The sequence below is a fragment of the Syngnathoides biaculeatus genome, chromosome 20 (genome assembly GCF_019802595.1).
Source record: "Syngnathoides biaculeatus isolate LvHL_M chromosome 20, ASM1980259v1, whole genome shotgun sequence".
NCBI lineage: Eukaryota > Metazoa > Chordata > Actinopteri > Syngnathiformes > Syngnathidae > Syngnathoides > Syngnathoides biaculeatus.
This window is the reverse complement of record NC_084659.1, coordinates 16,824,541-16,845,000: the sequence shown is the minus strand read 5'-3', so window position 1 is coordinate 16,845,000 and position 20,460 is coordinate 16,824,541. Positions and strand designations below refer to the sequence as shown.

Below are 20,460 nucleotides of genomic sequence, written 5' to 3'. Positions count from 1 at the left end.
CCACCACATTCCTTTCTGCAAAAGACAAAACAGATGAAATGCTGTCAATATATTTTCGGGTGATCAAGGTATTACCAAAAAAAAAAAAAAAAAAATCTGTAAAGATCAAGCTGTTTGACTAGGAATAGTTTATTAAAAGGTGAGAAAACGAAAAACATAAAAGCCACAATCCATTGTTTTAATCGCTTTCAAGCTATATACATAATATAAATAATTCCACTACATTACAACCATTTCTTTTCACCTAAGCAGGAGTCCGACAGATGAGTCTGAAGGGCCGCACAAAAAGGAAGAGTAATTTGTTTAAATGTGACACGAGTAGGGTGTTTTACTGGTGATTTGTTATTGTAGAGTGGGAGATCCTGGGAAGCAGCTGGTGTGCGTTGCGGTCCGAAAATCCTGTTCCTGTAAATATTTTGTCTTGAGGTTTACCGTACAGTAATTTCGAGAAATAGGCTTCCATGATTGAAGCTACTATACGAGAGCTCTAGTGCCATCCTGGATTCTGCGTTTCAAATCAGTTTCTCGGGCCTCGCGGAGTGCTAACTGCTCTGGTGAGGCTCCGCCGCCGGGTTTAGATGTACGACAGCGGCGCGGGGCCACGAGGCACCGGCGGCCGCCAGCAGGCTCGGCGTGGCCAGCATCACCATTGTCTCCTCGGCCGCCTCCGCCTCAGCCGCGCCCCCTCCCCGCCTCGATCCGATGGCCTTCAGGGAGCAGTCCACGCAGATGTAGTCTTCGTTCTCTGCCATCTCGCATGAGACCCCCACGCACACCTGGTGGAACCACTCGTCGCAGCCGCCGTCGCACTGCACCCAGTCCACCTTGAACATGGAAAGGAAACAATATGAAGGTGCTGTGGGTCAACTGTAGGGGTGGTCTTGGTTTCATGATGCCAAAAATCAACACCATGATGAATCAAATCAAATTCCTATCATTAGTCACAACACTGTGACAAATTAGTCTAACTTAAATTCTGTCCGTGCGGTAAACTCGCCAAATCCCACAGCTCTGATTGGCCCCCGCAGACCAGCCCCTTGTTAACGTCGCCTCGTGTGGCTGCCTCCGTTTGGGTTCACACCGACTTGGCCGGTTAATACGTTATGTGTAACTCTCTTTCAGGTGTTCCAGTGCTATTATCAGCTATAAAGTTCCACGAGGTTCATTTGGTGAAAAGTGTTGGCGATTAACTCGAAGCAACCTCGATGACAAGGTAAACATGTGTCAGGTGACGTTATGTAATCAAACCCGAATAGGAGTTTTTCCGTATAATTACAGAACACGTTCGGGGCCGAAGTACGGTCACATCTGGTTCTTTGATCCAGCCCGCTGAGCATGTCTAGTCTCAAGAGTCCTGTAATATTTTTTTTTTTTTTTACCGTAATTTCCGGCCTGCATGCCACGACTTTTTTCACACGCTTTCAACCCTGCGGTTTATACGGTGATGTGGCGCTAGCGTTAGCAGACCTAGTTATAAGCCTCAGGACACAGAGAGTTTAACGCGAGCGCGGAGCTAGCGTTAGCACACCTGGTTATAAGCCTCGGTACACAGAAAGTTTAACGGTAGATCGGTGCTAGCATTAGCGCGGCGCTAGTGTTAGCGCACGTGGTTATAAGCCTTGGTACACAGAAAGAGTTTAATGCTAGCGCGGTACTAGCGCTAGCGCGGCGCTTGCGTCGGCTCACCTCGGTACAGAGAAAGAGTTTAATGCTAGTGTGGCGCTAGTGTTAGCGTGGCGCTAGCTTTAGAGCGCCTGGTTATCAGGTCCAGTACACAGAAAGTTTAATTCTAGCGCTGCACTACCAATAAACTCTTTCTGTACCGAGATTTATAATCAAGTGCGCTCTATAGGTCGGGAATTATGGTAAAAGCTTTTAAAATGAGAATGAATTATCAAAATTAACTACCGTACATACCCATCTTACCTTTTCCTTTTTAGCATATACATGTATTCGTGACCTATTTGTCCATTTTTCAAAAAATTTGTTGCAATCTTTGAGTACAATGCTATGCTCAACCCTGAGCTCGCAAGTTTATGCATGTCCTGCAATATGAAATGTTACGGTTACAATATTACAGTTAAGTGGAAACATTATGTCAAATATTGATCACTTCACATGTTCACCTCTGCCTTCTGTTAACGTGTAAGCCATCGTTGTGTCTAATGTAGTCAACACCAACATGACGCACCCGACATTGACTAGAGAGCGTGATTCAATGTTTCCCGTCCGTGTTGGAAAGGAAGTCATCACCTTGTCTTTACACGGTCTCTGGCAGTTTTTAGCCGCGCACACAGCGTTCTCGTCGTTGGAGTCTTCGGCGCCGGACCACTCGTACTTGGAGGGAATGTCCAGAATCTTCTTCTCCTTCCTCTTCTCCAGCCCGTCCCTGATGGCCTCCGCCTTTGCGGCTGCTTTCTCCTTCCGCTTCCTCTCCTTCTCCTCCTTGGCCAAACGTTTGGCCAGCTGCTTCATCTCCCTGTTCTTATCCAGGCCCAGTTTTAGCTTCTTCTTCTTGGGTTTGCCCCCGAGGCCGAGCTCCAGGCCAGCCCTTTTCAGTTCCTTGGACTTGGACGTCCGCATACCCGCCAGTGTCCCGGCCCCGCCTGCGGAGGACATCAGCATGTGGTGGTGGTGGTGCTCGGCTCGCTCCAACTTCCGCTTCCTCTTCTTCTCTGAGTCCTTAATCTTGATTTTCAGACTCTTCTCCATTGGACTGTCATCAGGCTGTGGAAAAGAAAAGGGATCAATTACACCCCATTTGCATGGTCCTCAACATTTTTTTTGTGTGTGCAAGGGATCAGTTTTCATGTAAAGCAATATTTTACTCTACTATTTATAGTGGTGGATACATTCCAGACCCACCAATAACAGGTTCAAATCCCTGGATATTCTGCTTTCTTGTTTGGTCACCATGTGCCAACGCACTTTTGAAGGATTCATTTGTGAGCCTGTACAGTTACATTAAGAAAAAGGTACCGTAATTTCCGGCCTACAGAGCGCACCTGATTATAAGCCTCACCCAGCACATTTGTAACGGAAATACCATTTGGTACATACATAAGCAGCACCTGTGTAAAAGCCGCAAGTCCCATGTTGAAACAAGATATTTACAAAGAAAGACGGTACCCAAAGTTTTTAAAGTTTTAATACCTTAACTTACCTTAACATAGCAACAACAAGGTAGCACGAACTGGGCTGGTAAAAAAAAAAAAAAAAAAAAAAACAGTTGCGGCAGCTACACAGTAGCAACACGGGAGGACAGTACTATCAGGGCCGGTTAAAAAACAACACTTAAATCGCTGAGACGCGGCAGTAACACAGCAGCAACGTGCGAGCTTGGCACTAACGTTAGCACAGCGCTAACAAGGACAGTTAAAAAAAAACATACTGGTAAAAAATGACTGAGACACGGCAGTAACACAGCATCAACAGGGTTGCGCAGCGCTAACACAGCTGGTTAAAAAAAACGCTAATGCTAACACCGCCCTAATGGTATATCACTGAGACACAGCAGTAACACGCTAGCGCAGCACTAACAGGACGGGAACGATAAAAGTTACTTCCTCGGCACATATATTCCATCGGTGTCACGCTTATTTTTTCCACTCAAGAGACCCCTTCCGGCCGTTCGAAAAAAATGCACAAAATTAGCCGCATAAACGCAGGGTCGAAAGCGTGTGAAAAAAATTGCTGCTTATCGGTCGGAAATTACGGTATCTTTTTTATTTTTTTGAAGTGTCCGTGACTGTTTTCCTTCCGTCTCATTATTTGGCCTTTCCAAGGAAGAATTGTTTTTTTTACAAATATTTGATCAATGACGATCAAAAAAGTATCTGTTATTTAGTCTCTCTGTGCAGCCCAGTACCTAATGACCTTTGGACCAGATATTGCCCTATCAGACAAAAAAAAAAAAAAAATCTAAAAATAAACAACTAACTACAATCTGGCCAGCTTTGCTTACCTCCATAACCTGGAGGAATCTCTCCTCTAAGGGGGGATGCGTGGCCTGTAGGATCCTCCAGATGTGCTGCGTCTCATCCAGGGACACCTCCAGCAAGTCACCCAGCATCATCAGCTCCTCCAGTTGGGCTTTGGCTTGCGGAGACAGCTCCAGCACCGGCGGCTCCAGACTGCGAGGTACCAGAGGAGTCTTCCTCGGCTGCTTTCGTGGCGTTCCCACGTCTGTAATATGCATTTTTATTTTATTACTTTCTGTGGTCTATGTTTGAGAATTAAAAAAAACAAAAACAAACAAAAAAAAAAAACAGTGAAGCCTCACTTTGTACAACAGACTTGGAGGCCGAAGAGTATGCGTGTTCGGTGCAGAACGAGGGCGCGGCGGTCGGCCACATGTGACTAACCACCTCTTCTGACTTCACCGGGATCTCGTCATCGCAGAAGAGGTACGGCTTTACTTCCCCCGGATCCTGGAACCACAACGGAAGGTATCATTCGTTGTAGGCAGAACGAAGGCATTTCAACATACCGTAATTCCCAGCCTGCAGAGCGCACCTGGTTGTAAACCTCACCCAGTACATTTGTCAAGGAAATACCATTTGGTACATACATACGCCGCAGCCGTGTAAAAGCCGCAAATGCCCACATTGAAACATTGAGTGCCCCAAATTAGACGCATAACCGCATAAACCGCACGGTTGAAAGCGTGTGGGAAAAAAAGTCGCGGCTTATAGGCCGGAAATTACGGTAAACGTCGTTGAACACCCAATTTTACCTTCATGTCGTAACCGTACGTCTCCCTGATGTCCTCATCCGAGTCGGTCTCTTCGTCGTCATAGTCCACTGATGGGCGAGGGGAGGTGGCTCTGCTGAAACCTGACTGCTGGAAAGTCTGGATGTGACCCTAAAGAGACAACAATGAATCTGAATTGGACTCCCAAGCTTTACAGCTTTACTCTCTATGTTGTGTATCATGTCCAACCTGCAAGTCAGGGTTGGCTGCGGCTTTTTGCAACTCGGCGTTGATGATCTTCTCGGTCTTCTCCCGCGCGGCTTGCTCCACCATGCGCTGGCTCAAAACGGACAGCTTCGCTAGGGCGGACGACAGCTCATCCGTGGCCAGAGCTCGACGTGCACGGTCCTGGTGACATCAGTGAGAATTAAGTTTACCAAAGAACGCCTGATTTTTCTGCATGAGTTCTGCAGTCCATACCTGCCAGCTCATTGCCCTCTCAGTTAAGCACTGGAGGGCCTCTCCTTCCGGAAGCCGCACAGGAAGCTTCTGCAGCGATACCAGCAGAGACAGGATGGTCTCCAACCTCGGTCGCCGTGACCGTTGACACAGCGGGCAGAGAAATTTGGAGTCCTTGTTGTTGCTCTGCCAACCGACGCCGACTTTCTTCTGCGTTCCCGTCTTAGGGAGAGGCACGCACACCCCGTGGAACCAATCCTTGCACAGCTCGCACTGTAACATGAAGCCGCTGGCCGTCTTCCGGCACAGGCAGAACTTGACTTCCTCGATGCGGTCGGCCATGGCCATCTTGGCCAGGTTGGCGGCGCGCAGGGAGTGGATGGCCTCCACCTCTTTTTGCTCTTTGGCCTTAAAGGCGGCGACGACGGTGGAGGGGTCTCGCACCTCCTCGAGGCTCTCCTCCAGGTCGCTCAAGGTGTCGGGGTCAAAGCATCCTCGCTCCTTCTCCATGAGCTCCTTCACCCGTTTCCTCTTGCTCTTGCTATTCCCGTACACACCGATATCTAAGCGAGGACTGAGAACCTGAAAAAAAACACGTCAAACATCCCAAGTGGTACTCAATTTCCTACTGAGTTCTGGTCCTATGCAACAGCTGATCTAAAATCATATGTGGTTCATCTTGGAAAGAAAATGGCAAATTGTAGGTCAACATCCTTAATAAATGAACATTTTAAATTACAAAAAAATTAGCCTTCAAAGAGCATGTCTGTATGAGGCTACTCGGACCCCCAATCTGATTTAAAAAAAACCTCATTCTTCAAATGTGTGCCATCCTTGGGTTGTGGTATATTCAAAATTTCATCAAAAGTTTTGGCTTTTTAAAAATGAAAAGATCGCTTTTCCCACCAACACCACAACACAACTCCTCAATAATATCCATTAGCCAAGCCTGAACTTGAACCGGAACATCTCACCTGGAGTAATGTGTATGTGGAGTTCTTTTTGAGAAAGGTGCGGCCAGTCCTCTCCCTCCAGGCCCGTGCGGAGGCCACCTGAGACTCCACCTGGGCCAGCGGATCGAGACGGACCGGGATGGAACGGCCCCGAGCCAGCAGGCTCTCCAGCTGCTCCAGGTAAGCGTAGCTAGTACCACTCTGTGTGTGGATACAAATGGTCTCAGTCAAAGGGTCCAATAACTCAATTTTTGCCAACAGCAGTAATTCCTGAATCTTAATCATTGTGCTGTTCGAGATTAACAAATGGGCCGTATGGAATTATCATTCTTTTTTATTTGCAGGAAAAAAAAAGTATGTAGAGGTATTCATTAGAGTCAGTAACGTAGTGACAGAGAATCAAATGTTCTTCCACTGGGTGGTACCATGTCACAAACAGTGAAAAGCTAAAAGTACTTGAAGCCCACACAAAAATGCCTACAGATTCTTTTAAGAGGGCAGCAAAACAATTTTCTTTTCTTTCCCACTTGTCAACATTGAGCCCTGGCGCCAAGATGGCACTAGAGGGCACCAAAACAATATTTTTAATGGGACATGATTTTAGCATAAAAACAGGCAAAAATTGGCGACTAAGCAAATTTCTGAATGCAGGACCTTAAGAATGAAGGGAATCACTGTAAACTTTTTTTTGTGGAATTTTTGTTTGGTGGTGTGATATTCTTGAAATGTAAAATGTGTGCTTTTGCTCTATTACCGTAATTTCTGGCCTATAAGCCGCGACTTTTTTCCCCCCACACGCTTTCAACCCTGTGGCTTATGTGGTGATGCGGCTAATTTGTGCATTTATTCTAACGCCCGCAAGGGGGCACTCGAGGGGAAAAGTTAAGAGTGAGACCGGTAGAATATATATGGCGAGGAAGTGACTTTTACCGGTATGTTTTTTTTTTTTTTACCGGCCCTGTTAGCACTGCGCTAGCGTTAGCACTGTGCTAGCGTGTTGCTGCTGTATTAGTGCCGTGTCTCAGTGATTTTTACCGGTATGTTTTTTTAACCAGCCCTGTTAACGCTACGCTAGCGTTGTGCTAGCTTGTTGCTGCAGCGTCTCAGTGATTTAGGTATGTTTTTTAAACTGGCCCTGTTAGTGTTGTGCTACCGTGTTGATACTGTGTAGCTGTGTATTTTTTTTTTTTAAACCACGCCTGTTCGTGCTAGCTTGTTGTTAATGGTAAGCTATGCTAAGGTATTAAAACTTTCAAAACTCTTTCTGTGCAACGCCCGTGGGTTCCAGTGTGGGTTTCAATGTGGGCACTTGCGGCTTTTACACAGGTGCGGCTTATGCATGTATCAAATGGTCCTGGGTGAGGCTTATAATCAGGTGCGCTCAGTAGGCTGGAAATTACGGTAAGTAGGCTGGGATAAACTCACCCAAAGTGACTCAAGTGTGTACCTGAATAGCATCCACCTTGGCAGTCCAGTCTTTGGCCTTTTGCAGGGCCTCTCGTAGAGCCAAAATATTAGGTAGGTATGCCGGAATGTTCCTGGCCTCCAGCACGATACTTTCCAAGGTCACCATGCTGTGCCGAGGCCTTTGTTGCAAGATAAACAAGCCCGAGTGACTCAACACTACTTTTAAGCAACGCTGAACACTTGGTATGGAAAAAGTTATCTGTGCGAGATTAAGTGCAGAACAATACCTGGCCTGCAAGCAAGCGCGGGCCTTGTCCTCCCACTTCTCGGAGACGGTGAGGATCTCCTGGAGTTCAGCCATGGCCTTCTCCACAGCGTGGTGGGGGGCCAAGCCCACACCCGAATCGATCAGACGCTTCATCAGCTCCAAGGTGACGCGGTGGGGCTCCGTGAGGGTGATGCGCACCTAAAAATGACATTTCAAAGGCGACAGGTTATGTCTTTAGAGTATCACGATTTTCCGTTTTTAAACACCATACTTTCAGGCTGAGTAAGAATAATATGACCTAATTTATTACTAATTATTTTGTGAACTCTTAAGTCACGGTTACGGTCGCAGTTTAAGAACCCCTGTACGATTAAAGCATTTAGATGCTGACCTCATCGAGCCAACGGGCCTGCTGAAGCTCCTGTTTGAGGCGAGGAAGCTCCGGTAGCTCCACATCCAGGCCGCTCCCCAGGTCCAAAAGGGCCTGCAGCTTTGAGGAGTCGGGCAGCTCGTCCGCCAGCGCAATCTGAGCTCGTTCGTGGAAGTCTTCCACATTCTCTAGTAACTCCTGGAAACATGTTACACATTGCACACGTACACAAAAAAAAATAATAATTGTATTGGTCCAAAATTGGCTACACAATTTTGAAGACACAAACAGGGACAGACCTTGACTTGTCTAGCCTGACTGATGATGCAAGGCAACCTGTAAAGCTGCTCCACAAAGGCCTTGAGCTCGTCCACCGTCAGCTTACTGCGGGTCCTGCTGCTCTCTGAACGCAAGCGGCTGCTGTGGGTGGGAAAACAACCACTTGGTGCGAGATGGAAGGTGCAATCGCCTTGCTCGCCCGCACGAGCATCACCTTACCTATGTCTCTGTTTGCGGCTGAGCAACATCTGGGCAACAGAGGAGCAGGTCTCTGCCTCTTTCACCATTTCTCGGAGACGCCGGAATAGAGAATTTTCCGGGTACTTCCTGTCTTCTGCATCTTCCAACAAAACCTTGAGCTCAATTAGATCTATGTGAAAAAGACACACATGTATGCAATTCAACACTACCGGAATTTCCGGCCTATAAGCCGCGTCTTTTTTCACAAGCTTTCAACCTTGCGGTTTATGCGGTGATGCGGCTAATATGTGCATTTTTTCTCATGGCTGCAAGGGGGAACTCGAGCGGAAAAGGTAAGGGTGAGACCCGTGGAATATATGTGCCGAGGAAGTGACTTTTACCAGTGTTTTTTTTTTGTGTTTTTTTTTTTTAAACCGGCCCTGTTAGCGCTGTGCTAGCGTGTTGCTGCTGTATGACTGCTGTGTCTCAGTGATATCTACCGGTATGTTTTTTTTTTTTTTTAACTCCCCGTTAGCGATGTGCTAGTGTGTTGCTGCTGGGTTACTGCCGTGTCTCAGTGATTTTTACCAGTATGTTTTTTTAACCGGCCCTGTTAGCGCCGCGCTGGCGTTAGTGCCACAACAGCATGTTTCTGCTGTGTAACTGCCGCGTCTCAGTGATTACGTTTTTTTTTTTTAAACCAGCTCTGTTAGTGCTGTGCTACCGTGTTGCTAGCGTGCACCTTCCGCGGCTGTGTGTTTTTTTTTTTAAACCAGCCCTGTTCATGCTACGATGTTGTTGCTATGTTAAACTAAGCTAAGGTATTAAAATGTTAAAAACTCTGTACTGTCTATCTCTTGTTTCAATGTGGGCACTTGTGGCTTTTACACAAGTGCGGCTTACGTATGTACCAAATGGTATTTCTTTTACAAAAATACTGGGTGAGGCCTATATTCCGGTGCACTCTGTAGGCCGGAAATTACAGTAATTGATTCATTCAATTTTAATTGATCCAAGGCATGTATTTTACATGAGGAGAAAAAAAACTCACAATACGTGAAAAAAAAGTCACAAAAACCTACACTTGTATAATGTATACTGAAAAAAAAAATGATTATTCCACGTGAATTTACTCAGAAATTTACTAATTGTGAAATTGGAGCATGCCCTGGTTTTGCTACCTCACACTGTACCATGACTTATTCAGTTGTATGGATGTCAACAAGAGGAAATACAGGTTAATTGTATATTCCGCTATCTAGAAGTGCATTTAATTGTTCTGCCTGTCACTATTGATCAATGTTATAGATAGATCAACAAAGACAAATTATTTTCGTCATCATTTGTTGACCAATTTCATGATATTGGATAATTTCCTGCAACACAGAGGTTGGAAATCACTCGTGTAGAAGTTAGGAAGCAACCTTTCTTGTTCTTCTGGTCTGCAACCAAAGCCTCGTTGATCCTTTTTGCCCAAGTGTCATAGGACTGCGCTCGATTCTTCACACCATACAGCATGGCAGGAAACTCCTCCAGATCATAGCGATACCTGAACAGAAAAAGATTTCCTTCAGCTTTGCCGGATGCGACCAAAGTAGCGCAAAAATAATGTGGAGCGCTTACCTGAGGCACTTGTTGGTGAGAGGGCAGTCGCAGAGATCTGCCGCATGGTGGAGACAAACCAGCCGATCAGGACAACAAGAGCAAGTGAGGGCGGACAGGAAGCAGGTGGTCTTGCACTTGTGGCACTGGCGCTCGTCATCGGGGACCAGCTCAAAAACCTCCAGCTCTGTTGACAGCACCCCCTAAAGGGCAAAGAGAACAAGTCATTTTTCATGTTTTTCCATCTGTAAAGTGGGTTTATTCAATTAAGACAATTTGTTACGAGCAGAAATACATAGATATTGAAAGACGTCGCTTATTTTGTGTAGTCTTGACCAATTATTCCCTCTAAACTGCGCCACTGCGCACTTGTCGCACACTCTCAGCGCACACGAAAACCGATCGAGCGCAGTCAACCACTGCCTGACGTCTTTTTTTTTTTTTTTTAAACACAGAAGCGCACGGTCAACAACGAGCTGCTCCTCCGCCTACTTCCACTTCCTAGTTTACCTGACACCGCCCCCCTCCGCTCTTAAAGAGGTACACTCATAATTACAAACAGAACACACACACGTGCAACTTTATATCTGCGGGCATGACTGATCACACCCGTACATTTTCCAAATGTGAGTGACTGCAACATACTCTCATAATTTTGTAGTGTTTCAGAAAGTGCACACAGACAAAAAAAAAAAAAAAATAGATGGGTTTATCTGCAAACACCCAAGGATAGGTGAATGGGTGAAATCATAAATCGTGAACCACAAATGTTAAGTAAGTTACTTACCATGTCTCGTATTGCCTTCCTGAGCTCAGTCTCCTCATCCATCATTTCCCCCATCTCCTTGACGACGGCGGCGGCCAGCTCCACGTCCAGGCTCTCCGGATCGGCGGCCATCTTGCAGAGCAGCTCGTCGTGCGAGAAGACGCAGTAGCGGCGCAGGCGGCGGTAGTGGGCCACGCACTGACGGCCCACGGGTAACTGGAAAGGGCAAAACTGCAGTCATCAGCCACTCATGAAGAGAGAAGACCTTTAAGACTGGAATAAATAGAGGAACCGTTACCCAGTCAGCAGTGCAGAAGTTAACAGCCTCTGCAAAATTATATCCCTGGTTGAATCCGCTGTGGTAGGCTCGTGGAAAGGTCACCACAAACTCCCCCGCGCACTGATTTGTCCTGTACACCTACAAAAGGAATATAGCTCAAAAATGTACATGTAGCAAAACATTCAAGATATAATGTCTGTTTACATCAAAACAAAAAGTTCATATTCATGCTTGAATATGATACTTTTCTAAAATCCCCATATTTACATCAAAAACCCCACCATTTCGCAACTAGCTAGTGTGAAGTTCAAGTCACATACAGGCACACCGTGCTCCATGAGGACGTTGGGGTTCATGATGGTGACCAGCTGGTGGAGAAGGTCCGGCTGGGATTGGAACAGCTCCGGAGCCAGCTTTTTCATGACCGCTTCCAGCTGCTCTGCAGCAGACGCCGGCACTCCATACCACGTCTTGGGTTCTCCCCTGATGTTTGAAGACGAAAAAAAAAAGTAGAGTTGTACCTCTGTTTTCGAACGTCTCGGTTTTCGCACAAATCGGTTTTTGAACGAAAAATGAGATTTTTTTTTTTGCTTTGGTTTTCGAACGAGGAGGAGAGGAGGAGCAGAAGACATTGGAGATGTCGTCTGATGAAGGTGAAGGCAGGAAGGGTGTCTCAAGTGCCAATATTAAAGCTATCCGTCTTAAATGGAACGGCATCCATAATTTTGTTGAACTTCATCACCCAAATAATGCTGGATGTTGCAGAACGCGACAAAATTTTAATGATGTTGTTATGAGCCACTTCAGAAAAGTGCTGAAAAGACGGCAGAAACAAACATTGGATTTATTCTTTGTCAAAAAGGGGCGAGTCACCCCCACTGAAGACATCTGAAACTGTTGTTTTGCATTGCTTCTTTCTTTTGTTCCATTAATGCTCTAGTTGCAATTTTTACATACTTTCTGTGTAAATAAAAAACTATTTGTCTTGTTTCCCCTTCATTATTGCTTGTTTAAAGTTATGCTACAATTTTGTTCATAAAAAAAAGGTTTACAAGGCTGGGAGGGGGGAGCGAGTTGCTACAGATACGGCAATGCACTCCCGGCTTAGCATACTCGACGAGGCTAAGGCATACATTTTAAGCAAAAAATAAATATATTTCTGAAAAAAATTAATTTTATAAAGTATTTAAATTATACATGTATTTCTACTATGCAGTTTATCATCAGGAAAAGCAGAAAAAACACTTTTTTACGCTTGGAACGCATTATTTCATTTTCCATTCATTGTAATGGGAAAACGTGCTTCGCTTTTTGAACGTTTTGTTTTTCCAACCAGCCTTCTGGAATGGATTGTGTTTGAGAACTAAGGCACCGCTGTATCGTCAACTTTCTGGAACAAGCGACTGTGACTTGCGTGTTCACCACAATCTCACCAATGTAAGAAATTAATGGAGTAACTCCAGTGGTCCTCGATGTGCCAGCAGAAGGAGGAGAAACACATGCCGACATAGAGCCAAGGCACCTTCATGCCCGAGATGTCAACATTGATATGAGCGAGTACAGACTGCTCCAGCACCGGCATGTTGTTCAGATTCCAGCCAGAGTTGGCGTACTCCTAAAAAGAACCGTAAAATATGTTTATTTTATTTATTATTTGCATTATTATAGGTCACCAGCTGAAACCAAGTCATTTTCAGAGGGTGCAAAACAAATGTGGTTTCTATCGACGTGTTTCCCCAAACATTGAGCCGAGGGACATACAGTAAACCATGGCATTTGGGAATTGAGCTATATGCAAGATTTTATTTTTTTATTTTTTTTTGCAGGAATGAATCTCTACCATAAAAAAAAGTGAAATCCATCTGACGTCTGAAATAAAAATATTTCTTTGCCGCTATCTTGTGGCATCTTGGAGTCAAAGCATTCCGTTCACAGGAGGGTTCAGGAGAAACAATAGTTTACAAAAATCACACTCCACATAACGTCAAACAAAAACATCTCAAAAACTATCCGCTCATACAATGATCTTTACTCACAAACTGACTTTCTCAGTGTGAAATAGTTCTTTTGTCTACATGATAACAGGTGGACAGGTGATTGTAAATTCTGCCAACGAGTGGAACCGGGTTTGTTTTGGATTTCCCAATATATGGTGGCGTAGCTACAGATGAATAAAGGTACTTCATTTCCAGCAATTTGAGTATTTTCACCCTCATTAACTGAAATTGGATAAGTTCTGGTTGCCCACCTGATGATCTCTCATAGCGTAGTAGTGTGAAAGGCTTAAAGTGCCACTGACATACCTATAAACATTGTAAAATAGATATTGTTATGAAAATTACATATAATATTCTTCACTTCGATGTCAATATGAAAAAATAAATATGAGTGGAGAGCGTATCATTCATGCGCAAAGTTGCGGAAGTCTCACTCGACATCTAAGTGGTAGCCATATTGCCTGCTACGTCATCTGCAGATGTCACACTGGTACAGTTGCCACTGATAAGATGCTGTGCCACCCGCTATGGGAGACGAACAACAGAGATTTTCGGATTTTTCTGATGCCCTGTCTGACATGGAAGCTCTTTTCGAAGAAGAGAACATCTCACAATCAAGTGAAGTGACCGGGGCAATATTACCATATCGTTTCGAGCCATATTTAGATGATATGCGGATCACTTCCAAACAACAACTGACTCCCCGACAGTATGTACTCAGGAGGACCCATACGGGGCGAAACACTGGTGGCCAGTTAAGGGGTGGGGGGTTGCTCTATACACACACACCTATCTGTCATTTGGAACCCGTGAAGCTCTCATCCTTTGCACCTGTGCAATCCACTTTTTATGATGAGCCGGGTGTTTTGGAAACATCCTCCCGAGTGTTCGAGCAACATCCGGCAATACGACGAGACAGCATTTTGGCTAACGCGCAGGCAAAAAACAGCGACTCTCGCGCCGGTAAAAACAGGTATAAACACACAAAACATCACTTCCTGGTTCCTCGAGAGGATTTTCATGGCGGGAGATACAAAAATCCATGTACGACAACATCATGACGTGTGGTGAAAAAACGGATGGATCCATTCAGGCTGCCTTTTTTTTCCATTTAAAAACATACTAAAAATCATGCTTTACATGTCCGTGGCACTTTAAGTGTAATTTGATTCTCTCATATCCCACTTAACGACACATCACACTACTACTGGTTTAATATACAAAATGACAAAAACAAAAAAAAAATTCTATCTCATGCTCCTTTTTGCAACCAGTAGTTGCTTTTTTTTTTTTTTTTTTTTTAAATTTTAATTTTACAAGGGAAAAGGATCAGTTATCTCACCTCTTCATCTCCCAGTAGTCTCCTCTTCCCATCTCTAACAGGGAATCCGCTGCCCACGTCCTTCGAGCTGATGTCGGCGCCGTACTCCACGATGACATCCTCCTCGATGCTGCTTACCAGGCGCCAGAACTCTTTCTCCACCAGCTCGGTGGGCACCATCTGTGAAACCGTCTTTTTATCACTACATACCGTTTACGACAGACAAGACATCCATCGTGAAACTTGAATTTTTTAAGTCAGTTGTCTTTACATACGTGGACTGGCATGTTGAAATAGTCCGACTTGAACTGGTCTGCCATCTCGCCGAAGCTCTGGAGGGAGTATTCTCTCACAGCTTGCTCAAAGCCAAACGCCTCTCTGGGCTTACTGCATTCCTGCAACATTGGGGCAGGCGGGTTGGGGGTGGGGGGGGTTATTGGGTTGGGTTTATGAAACAAATACAGTATAACCTCGATTCTCGATCGCAATCCGTTCCAGAAGTCGGTTCGAGAAGCCATTTGTTCGAAAACCGAATTGATATTTCCCATTACGATGAATGGAAAAGGAAATAATGGGTTCCAAGCCTAAAAAAAAAAATGGGCTTTTTAAAGCAGTTTTTTAGCTTTTCCTGAAAAAAAACTGCATAGTAGAAATACATGTGTAGTTTAAATACTTGATATCATGAAATGATTGAAGAAATACATTAATTTTTGCTTTAAATGTATTCTTTACTTGTAGAGTAGGCTAGGCTGGGAGTGGATTGTCGTATCTTTTGCGACTCGGCCCCCACCCATGCAGACATTTTTGTATTAACAAAAGTTTAGAATAACTTTAAACAACAATAATGTGGGGGAAAAAAGCAAAAAACTGTTTTTATTTTTACAAAACGTAACATCCAAAAACATTAACTTGCAACTCGAGTTAACAAAATCTGTGAAATTAAACAAAAATGCAGAAATGCTAATGCAACAGAGCATTATTAAAGTTCAAAAGAAAAAAGCAATGCAAAACTATCAACTACTGTATCAAATCTCTTCGGTGGGGGGTGACTTTCCCCCTTGAAGTTCTTTTCTTTTCCCAAAGAACATATCCAGTGTCACTTCTTTGTAGGCATGATTGGGGTTACAAGTCCTCAATAGAAGAAAAAACAGTCAGTCAACGTAGCTACCGGGAGACGTCTGCACACAGAGGCTGCGTTATTCACAATAACAACGGGTATCGTGGATTAGCTGGTTGGGCAGCGTGCGTTATGTTATTTCTGTTTTTTTTTTTTTTTTTTGCGGTGTGTTCGAATTCACAATAACAACACGGGTCGTGGGTCAGCTGGTCGGGCCGCGCGTGTTATGGTATTTTCGGGTTTCTTTTCGGTGCGTTCGAATTCACAATAACGCGTGTCGTGCGTCATCTGGTTGGGCCGCGCGTGTTATGCTATTTCCGGGTTTTTTCGCGGTGCGTTCGAATTCACAATAACAACGCATGTCGTGGGTCAGCTGGTCGGGCCACGTATGTTATGTTATTTCCGGGTTTTGTCGGGGGAGATCCAGGACCGATTTTTGTTCGAAAACAGAAGAAAAAAAAAATATTGAAATTTTCGTTCATGAACGTAGATGTTCGAGAACCGAGTATTCAATGTACTGGGGGGGATCGCTGTGTTAGGTTTACCTCTGCGACACACTTGGGGCAGCGCCAGTCACCTTTGGGCACATCGTGGAGAGGTGGAATCAGGCAGAAAGTGTGGTAGCTGTCATCGCAGCCATCGCACAGCAGCAAGCGGTCCTCCTCGTCGCCACGTCCGCACATCAGGCAAAAGTAGAGGTCAATCTAGGTGAGTGTTACATTAAATTAGTAAAGCAGAAATTGGATGTCACCAAACCACAGTAGGACACTCACGAAGTTCACTTCCAGCGTCTCCTTGCGTGGTTTCATTTTGATGGCGAAGGCCTGAGCTCTGAGGTGACGGTGCTTCTTGTTGTAGCCGTCGCCTAACGCGGGAGGAAACATTTTTATTCTACCGACTCCATTCGAAGAGAGGAAAAAAAGTCAACCCAAATGTCTCTTACCTGCCGACACAATTTCCAAGTCCACCATCTTGGGACTGGTACTAAAAAGTTTGAGGCCTTTGGGATCTTTGTTTTCTCTCTAGAGAGCGAGAGCATTGATAAACTTTAATAAACTTCATCTCGTGAGTGACCAGTATTGTCTCAGTATCGGTACCCACCTCTGATTTAAGTCGCCTTGAGCGTCTTTCAGACAGAGGACGTTCTTTAATCTTGACTGCATTAACCTCCCCCTCTTTGTCCTCGTATTCCTCTTGCTCAACCTCCTCCACTGCCTCCTCGCCAACTCCTTCGTCCACCTCCTCGCCATCATCTCCCTCCTCGTAGAGCTGCTGGATGCCCTGATGGAAAGCAGTAAGTGAGCATTTCCAGTGAAGAAAATTAAGTATTTTGAACACCCTCCTACATTGCAAGTTCTCCCAATTAGAAATTGTGGAGGGGTCTGAAATTTTCATCGTAGGTGCATGTCCACTGTGAGAGAGATAATCTAGAAAGAAATATCCAGAAATCACCACGCATGATTTTTTGTTAATGATTTATTTGTGTGGTAGAGCTGCAAATAAGTATTTGAACACCTGAGAAAACCAATGTTAATTTTCGTTTGCAATTACAGGAGGACAAACGTTTCCTGTAGTTGTTCACCGGGTTTGCACACACTCCAGGAGGGATTTTGGACCATTCCTCCGCACAGATCTTCTCTAGATCAGACAGGTTTCTGGGCTGTTGCTGAGAAACACGGAGTATCAGCTCCCTCCGAAGATTTTCTATTACGTTTAGGTCTGGAGACTGGCTAGGCCACGCCAGAACCTTGATATGCTTCTTATGGAGCATCTCCGTGGTTTTCCTGGCTGTGTGCTTAGGGTCAATGTCATGTTGAAAGACCCAGCCATGACCCATCTTCAGTGCTCTGACTGAGGGAAAGAGCTTCTTCCCCAAAATCCCACAATACATGGCCGCAGTCATACCCTCCTTAATACAGTGCAGTTTTCCTTCTCCCATGTATGGAAAAACACCCCCAAAGCATGATGCTCCCACCTCCTTACTTCACAGTAGGGATGGTGTTCGTGGGATGGAACTCATCATTGGTCTTCCTCCAAACACAGTTAGTGGAAATAGGACCAAAAAGTCCCATTTTGGTCTCATCTGACCACAAAACCTACTCCCATGACTCCTCTGTATGATCCAAATGGTCATTGGCAAACTTCAGACAGGCCTTGAGATGTGCTGGTTCAAGCAGGGGAACCTTTCGTGGCATGCATGATTTCAAACCACGACGTCTTAGTCTATTACCAACAGTCACTTTGGAAACGGTGGTCCCAGCTCTTTTCAGGTCATTGACCAAGTCTTGTCGTGTCGTCCTGAGCTGATTCCTCACCTTTCTAAGGATAATTGCGACCCCACGAGGTGATATCTTGCATGGGGCTCCACTCCAATTGAGATTGACCGTCATGTTTAGCTTCTTCCATTTTCTTATGATTGCTCCAACAGTGGACCTTTTTTGACCAAGCTGCTTGGCAATTTCTGCTTAGCCTTTCCAGCCGTGTGGAGTTTTATAATTTTGTCTCTGGTGTCTATGGCCAGCTCCTTGGTCTTGGCCATGTTACAAGTTTGAGTCTTACTGATTGTATGAGGTTGACGTGTCTTTATGCAGCTATTGACCTCACAGGTGCATCTGATTCGGGATAATACACAGAGTGGAGGTGGACTTTTAAAAGGCGGACTTGAGGGTCAGAATTGTAGCTGATAGACAGGCGTTGAAATACTTATTTGCAGCTGTATCACACAAAAAAAAACATTAAAAAAATTACACATTGTGATTCCTGGATTTTTCTTTTTAGATGATCTCTCTCACAGTGGACAGGCACCTATGATGAAAATTTCAGACCCCTCCATGATTTCTAAGTGGCAGAACTTGCAATATAGCAGGGTGTTCAAATACTTATTTTCTTCACTGTAAATGGAAATGGATGAAAAACCAGAGGATTTTTGGATCGCCCTTACCGTCAGAGTGGCTCCCGACTGGAAGAGCTCATAGGGGTAAAGGATCCTCTCATAGTGAGACCGCAGGAGCGAACCAGCGCCTTTCCCCGGCGGGAAGCCCATTCGACTGCTCACTTTGGACCATCTCTTCTCTTTACATACGGTCTCAAAGCCGCCTTCAGATGACACAACCTGAACATATGCAAAAATGATGTTGAGTTTTAGCCAGACTCATCTTCCAAGGAAGAGACTCCCGGGTTACCTTGCTGAGTTGATACAAGTCCAGGACCTTTCGCTCCACATGCGGAAAGCGGATTTTGGACCCTTGCAGCTCCCAGAACTTTGCAATTTGATCAAGGAAGTTGAGCTTCACTCGAGTGAGCGCCTGCACCCACAGGTGAGAAAAACTAACGTGAAGGGTAGCACAGGAGGCAAATATGACCAATTCCCATTATCTTTTTATTATCATTTTCTCATGCGTTGAAATATACAAAAGGACGAAAACTCAATTACAGTATTGTAATCATAGCATTGAGTGCGGTTATAAATACACAAAATCGAAAACTGTCATCTGTGTTCCACAATGTGATACTGACACTCTCCATCCAGGCAATTTCCGTCCTCGGACACCATTTACAATATATGTAATGTAATTTTAATTTATTGTGGTGGAGTTTATACTGCCTCATACTAGAGAGGCTTCTACTACGGTAATATATTACATACAAGTATATAAGGAATGATATGAGCTCATATGTCAGAATGAAAAGAAAAAAAAACAATTGTGACTGATGTGGATAAGTTTCCTTGGAGAAAAAAATCCCATAAAAACTCGACACAGACACCGAACTGAACACATTTGTCATGATGCTAAACTCACCTCGAGTTCATTCAATCTTTGTACTCGGGGAGTGAACCGGAAGTGACGCACGTCGCACGCAAACGGAGGTTGCCAGTCCTTTTAGGGGAAAACAAAAACATTTGTCATAAAAGTAAGCGAGGAGCTTAATCACGATTCAATGAGTTACAGCGTACACTTTAACTAGCAAGCCACACACGAGTTAAGTGAGTCGTAAAAGTGACTTTGAACTGGGTCGTGGTCGGTGTGACCTGCCCACTTTTTCATTGCTCTTCGATATTTCTTTCTTATTAAATATATTCTTTCGTCTAAAACAGTCATAAAACATTACATACAATTAATAAAGTTTGTAATGGTTGCTTTCATCGGCTTACACACTACCAAAAAAAATACAGTGAGGCGTGACTTTGCTACCTGAGGCCCAACGTCGAGTTGACGTGGCTAACGTAAATTAGCTAGCCGAATATATAAAATGTGACTTCAATTTCTCACCACATTCCATCTTAAATAAGACTTTTTTCCCCTCGGGGAAGGGTTGTTGGGAATATAAGATTGTGTTATGAAACATAATTTGAAGGCCTTTGGGTGGTGATGCACACAACTAAACCCTTGTGTGACCTCTAATTGGCGTGATGGCAAGTGGTCATGTTTCTCCTAAATACAGCCTGACAGGAAAATTAATAATAATGATACAGGATAACGCAAATGATGAATGTTTTTCCATTGATGTTTTTAGGGTTTACCTCCGGGGGTCTGATCTTGCATATGCCAGTTTTCTCGGCGATGGGTCGGATCTTGTTGATAAATCCAAGAGGGTCCGAGAAATCCTCCCAACTTGGTTCAAAAACGGGACATTCGGGCGGCGGCACAAACTCACCGATTGCAGACATGTTTGGATGTTTTGCGTGTTGTTGTTTTTTTGTTTTTGCTTTTGGGGGTCAGCGTGAGAAGTTGATTAATTGTGTTATAGTAAATATTCCCAAATTGTT

General features: G+C 44.6%; 1 protein-coding gene across 1 annotated transcript; it reads right to left on the bottom strand.

Moving 5' to 3' along the window:
* Window positions 1-103: 103 nt before the first annotated feature.
* Window positions 104-20,361, bottom strand: kdm5a (lysine demethylase 5A). Its single transcript, XM_061806858.1, has 29 exons — window positions 20,215-20,361; window positions 19,493-19,570; window positions 18,875-18,997; window positions 18,634-18,804; window positions 16,794-16,973; window positions 16,636-16,714; window positions 16,466-16,557; window positions 16,238-16,396; window positions 14,851-14,970; window positions 14,597-14,755; window positions 12,691-12,872; window positions 11,578-11,740; window positions 11,276-11,395; window positions 10,999-11,193; window positions 10,233-10,414; window positions 10,034-10,158; window positions 8,649-8,799; window positions 8,450-8,570; window positions 8,172-8,348; window positions 7,800-7,978; window positions 7,553-7,691; window positions 6,127-6,306; window positions 5,174-5,734; window positions 4,943-5,101; window positions 4,736-4,864; window positions 4,283-4,430; window positions 3,965-4,185; window positions 2,254-2,727; window positions 104-824 (listed from the first exon to the last, which is right to left on the bottom strand). Exons 1-29 carry the CDS (start codon window positions 20,359-20,361, stop codon window positions 543-545), a joined length of 5,196 nt encoding a protein of 1,731 aa, XP_061662842.1. The 3' UTR covers window positions 104-542.
* Window positions 20,362-20,460: the final 99 nt, after the last annotated feature.

Coding starts and splice junctions, on each gene's coding strand:
- kdm5a (XM_061806858.1), bottom strand. CDS start 20,361: ATGTCTGCAATCGGTGAGTTTGTGCCGCCGCCCGAATGTCCCGTTTTT. Junction 5,102..5,173: donor AGAGGGCAATGAGCTGGCAG/GTATGGACTGCA, acceptor TGATGTCACCAG/GACCGTGCACGTCGAGCTCT. Junction 4,186..4,282: donor CTCCAAGTCTGTTGTACAAA/GTGAGGCTTCAC, acceptor TGCATATTACAG/ACGTGGGAACGCCACGAAAG.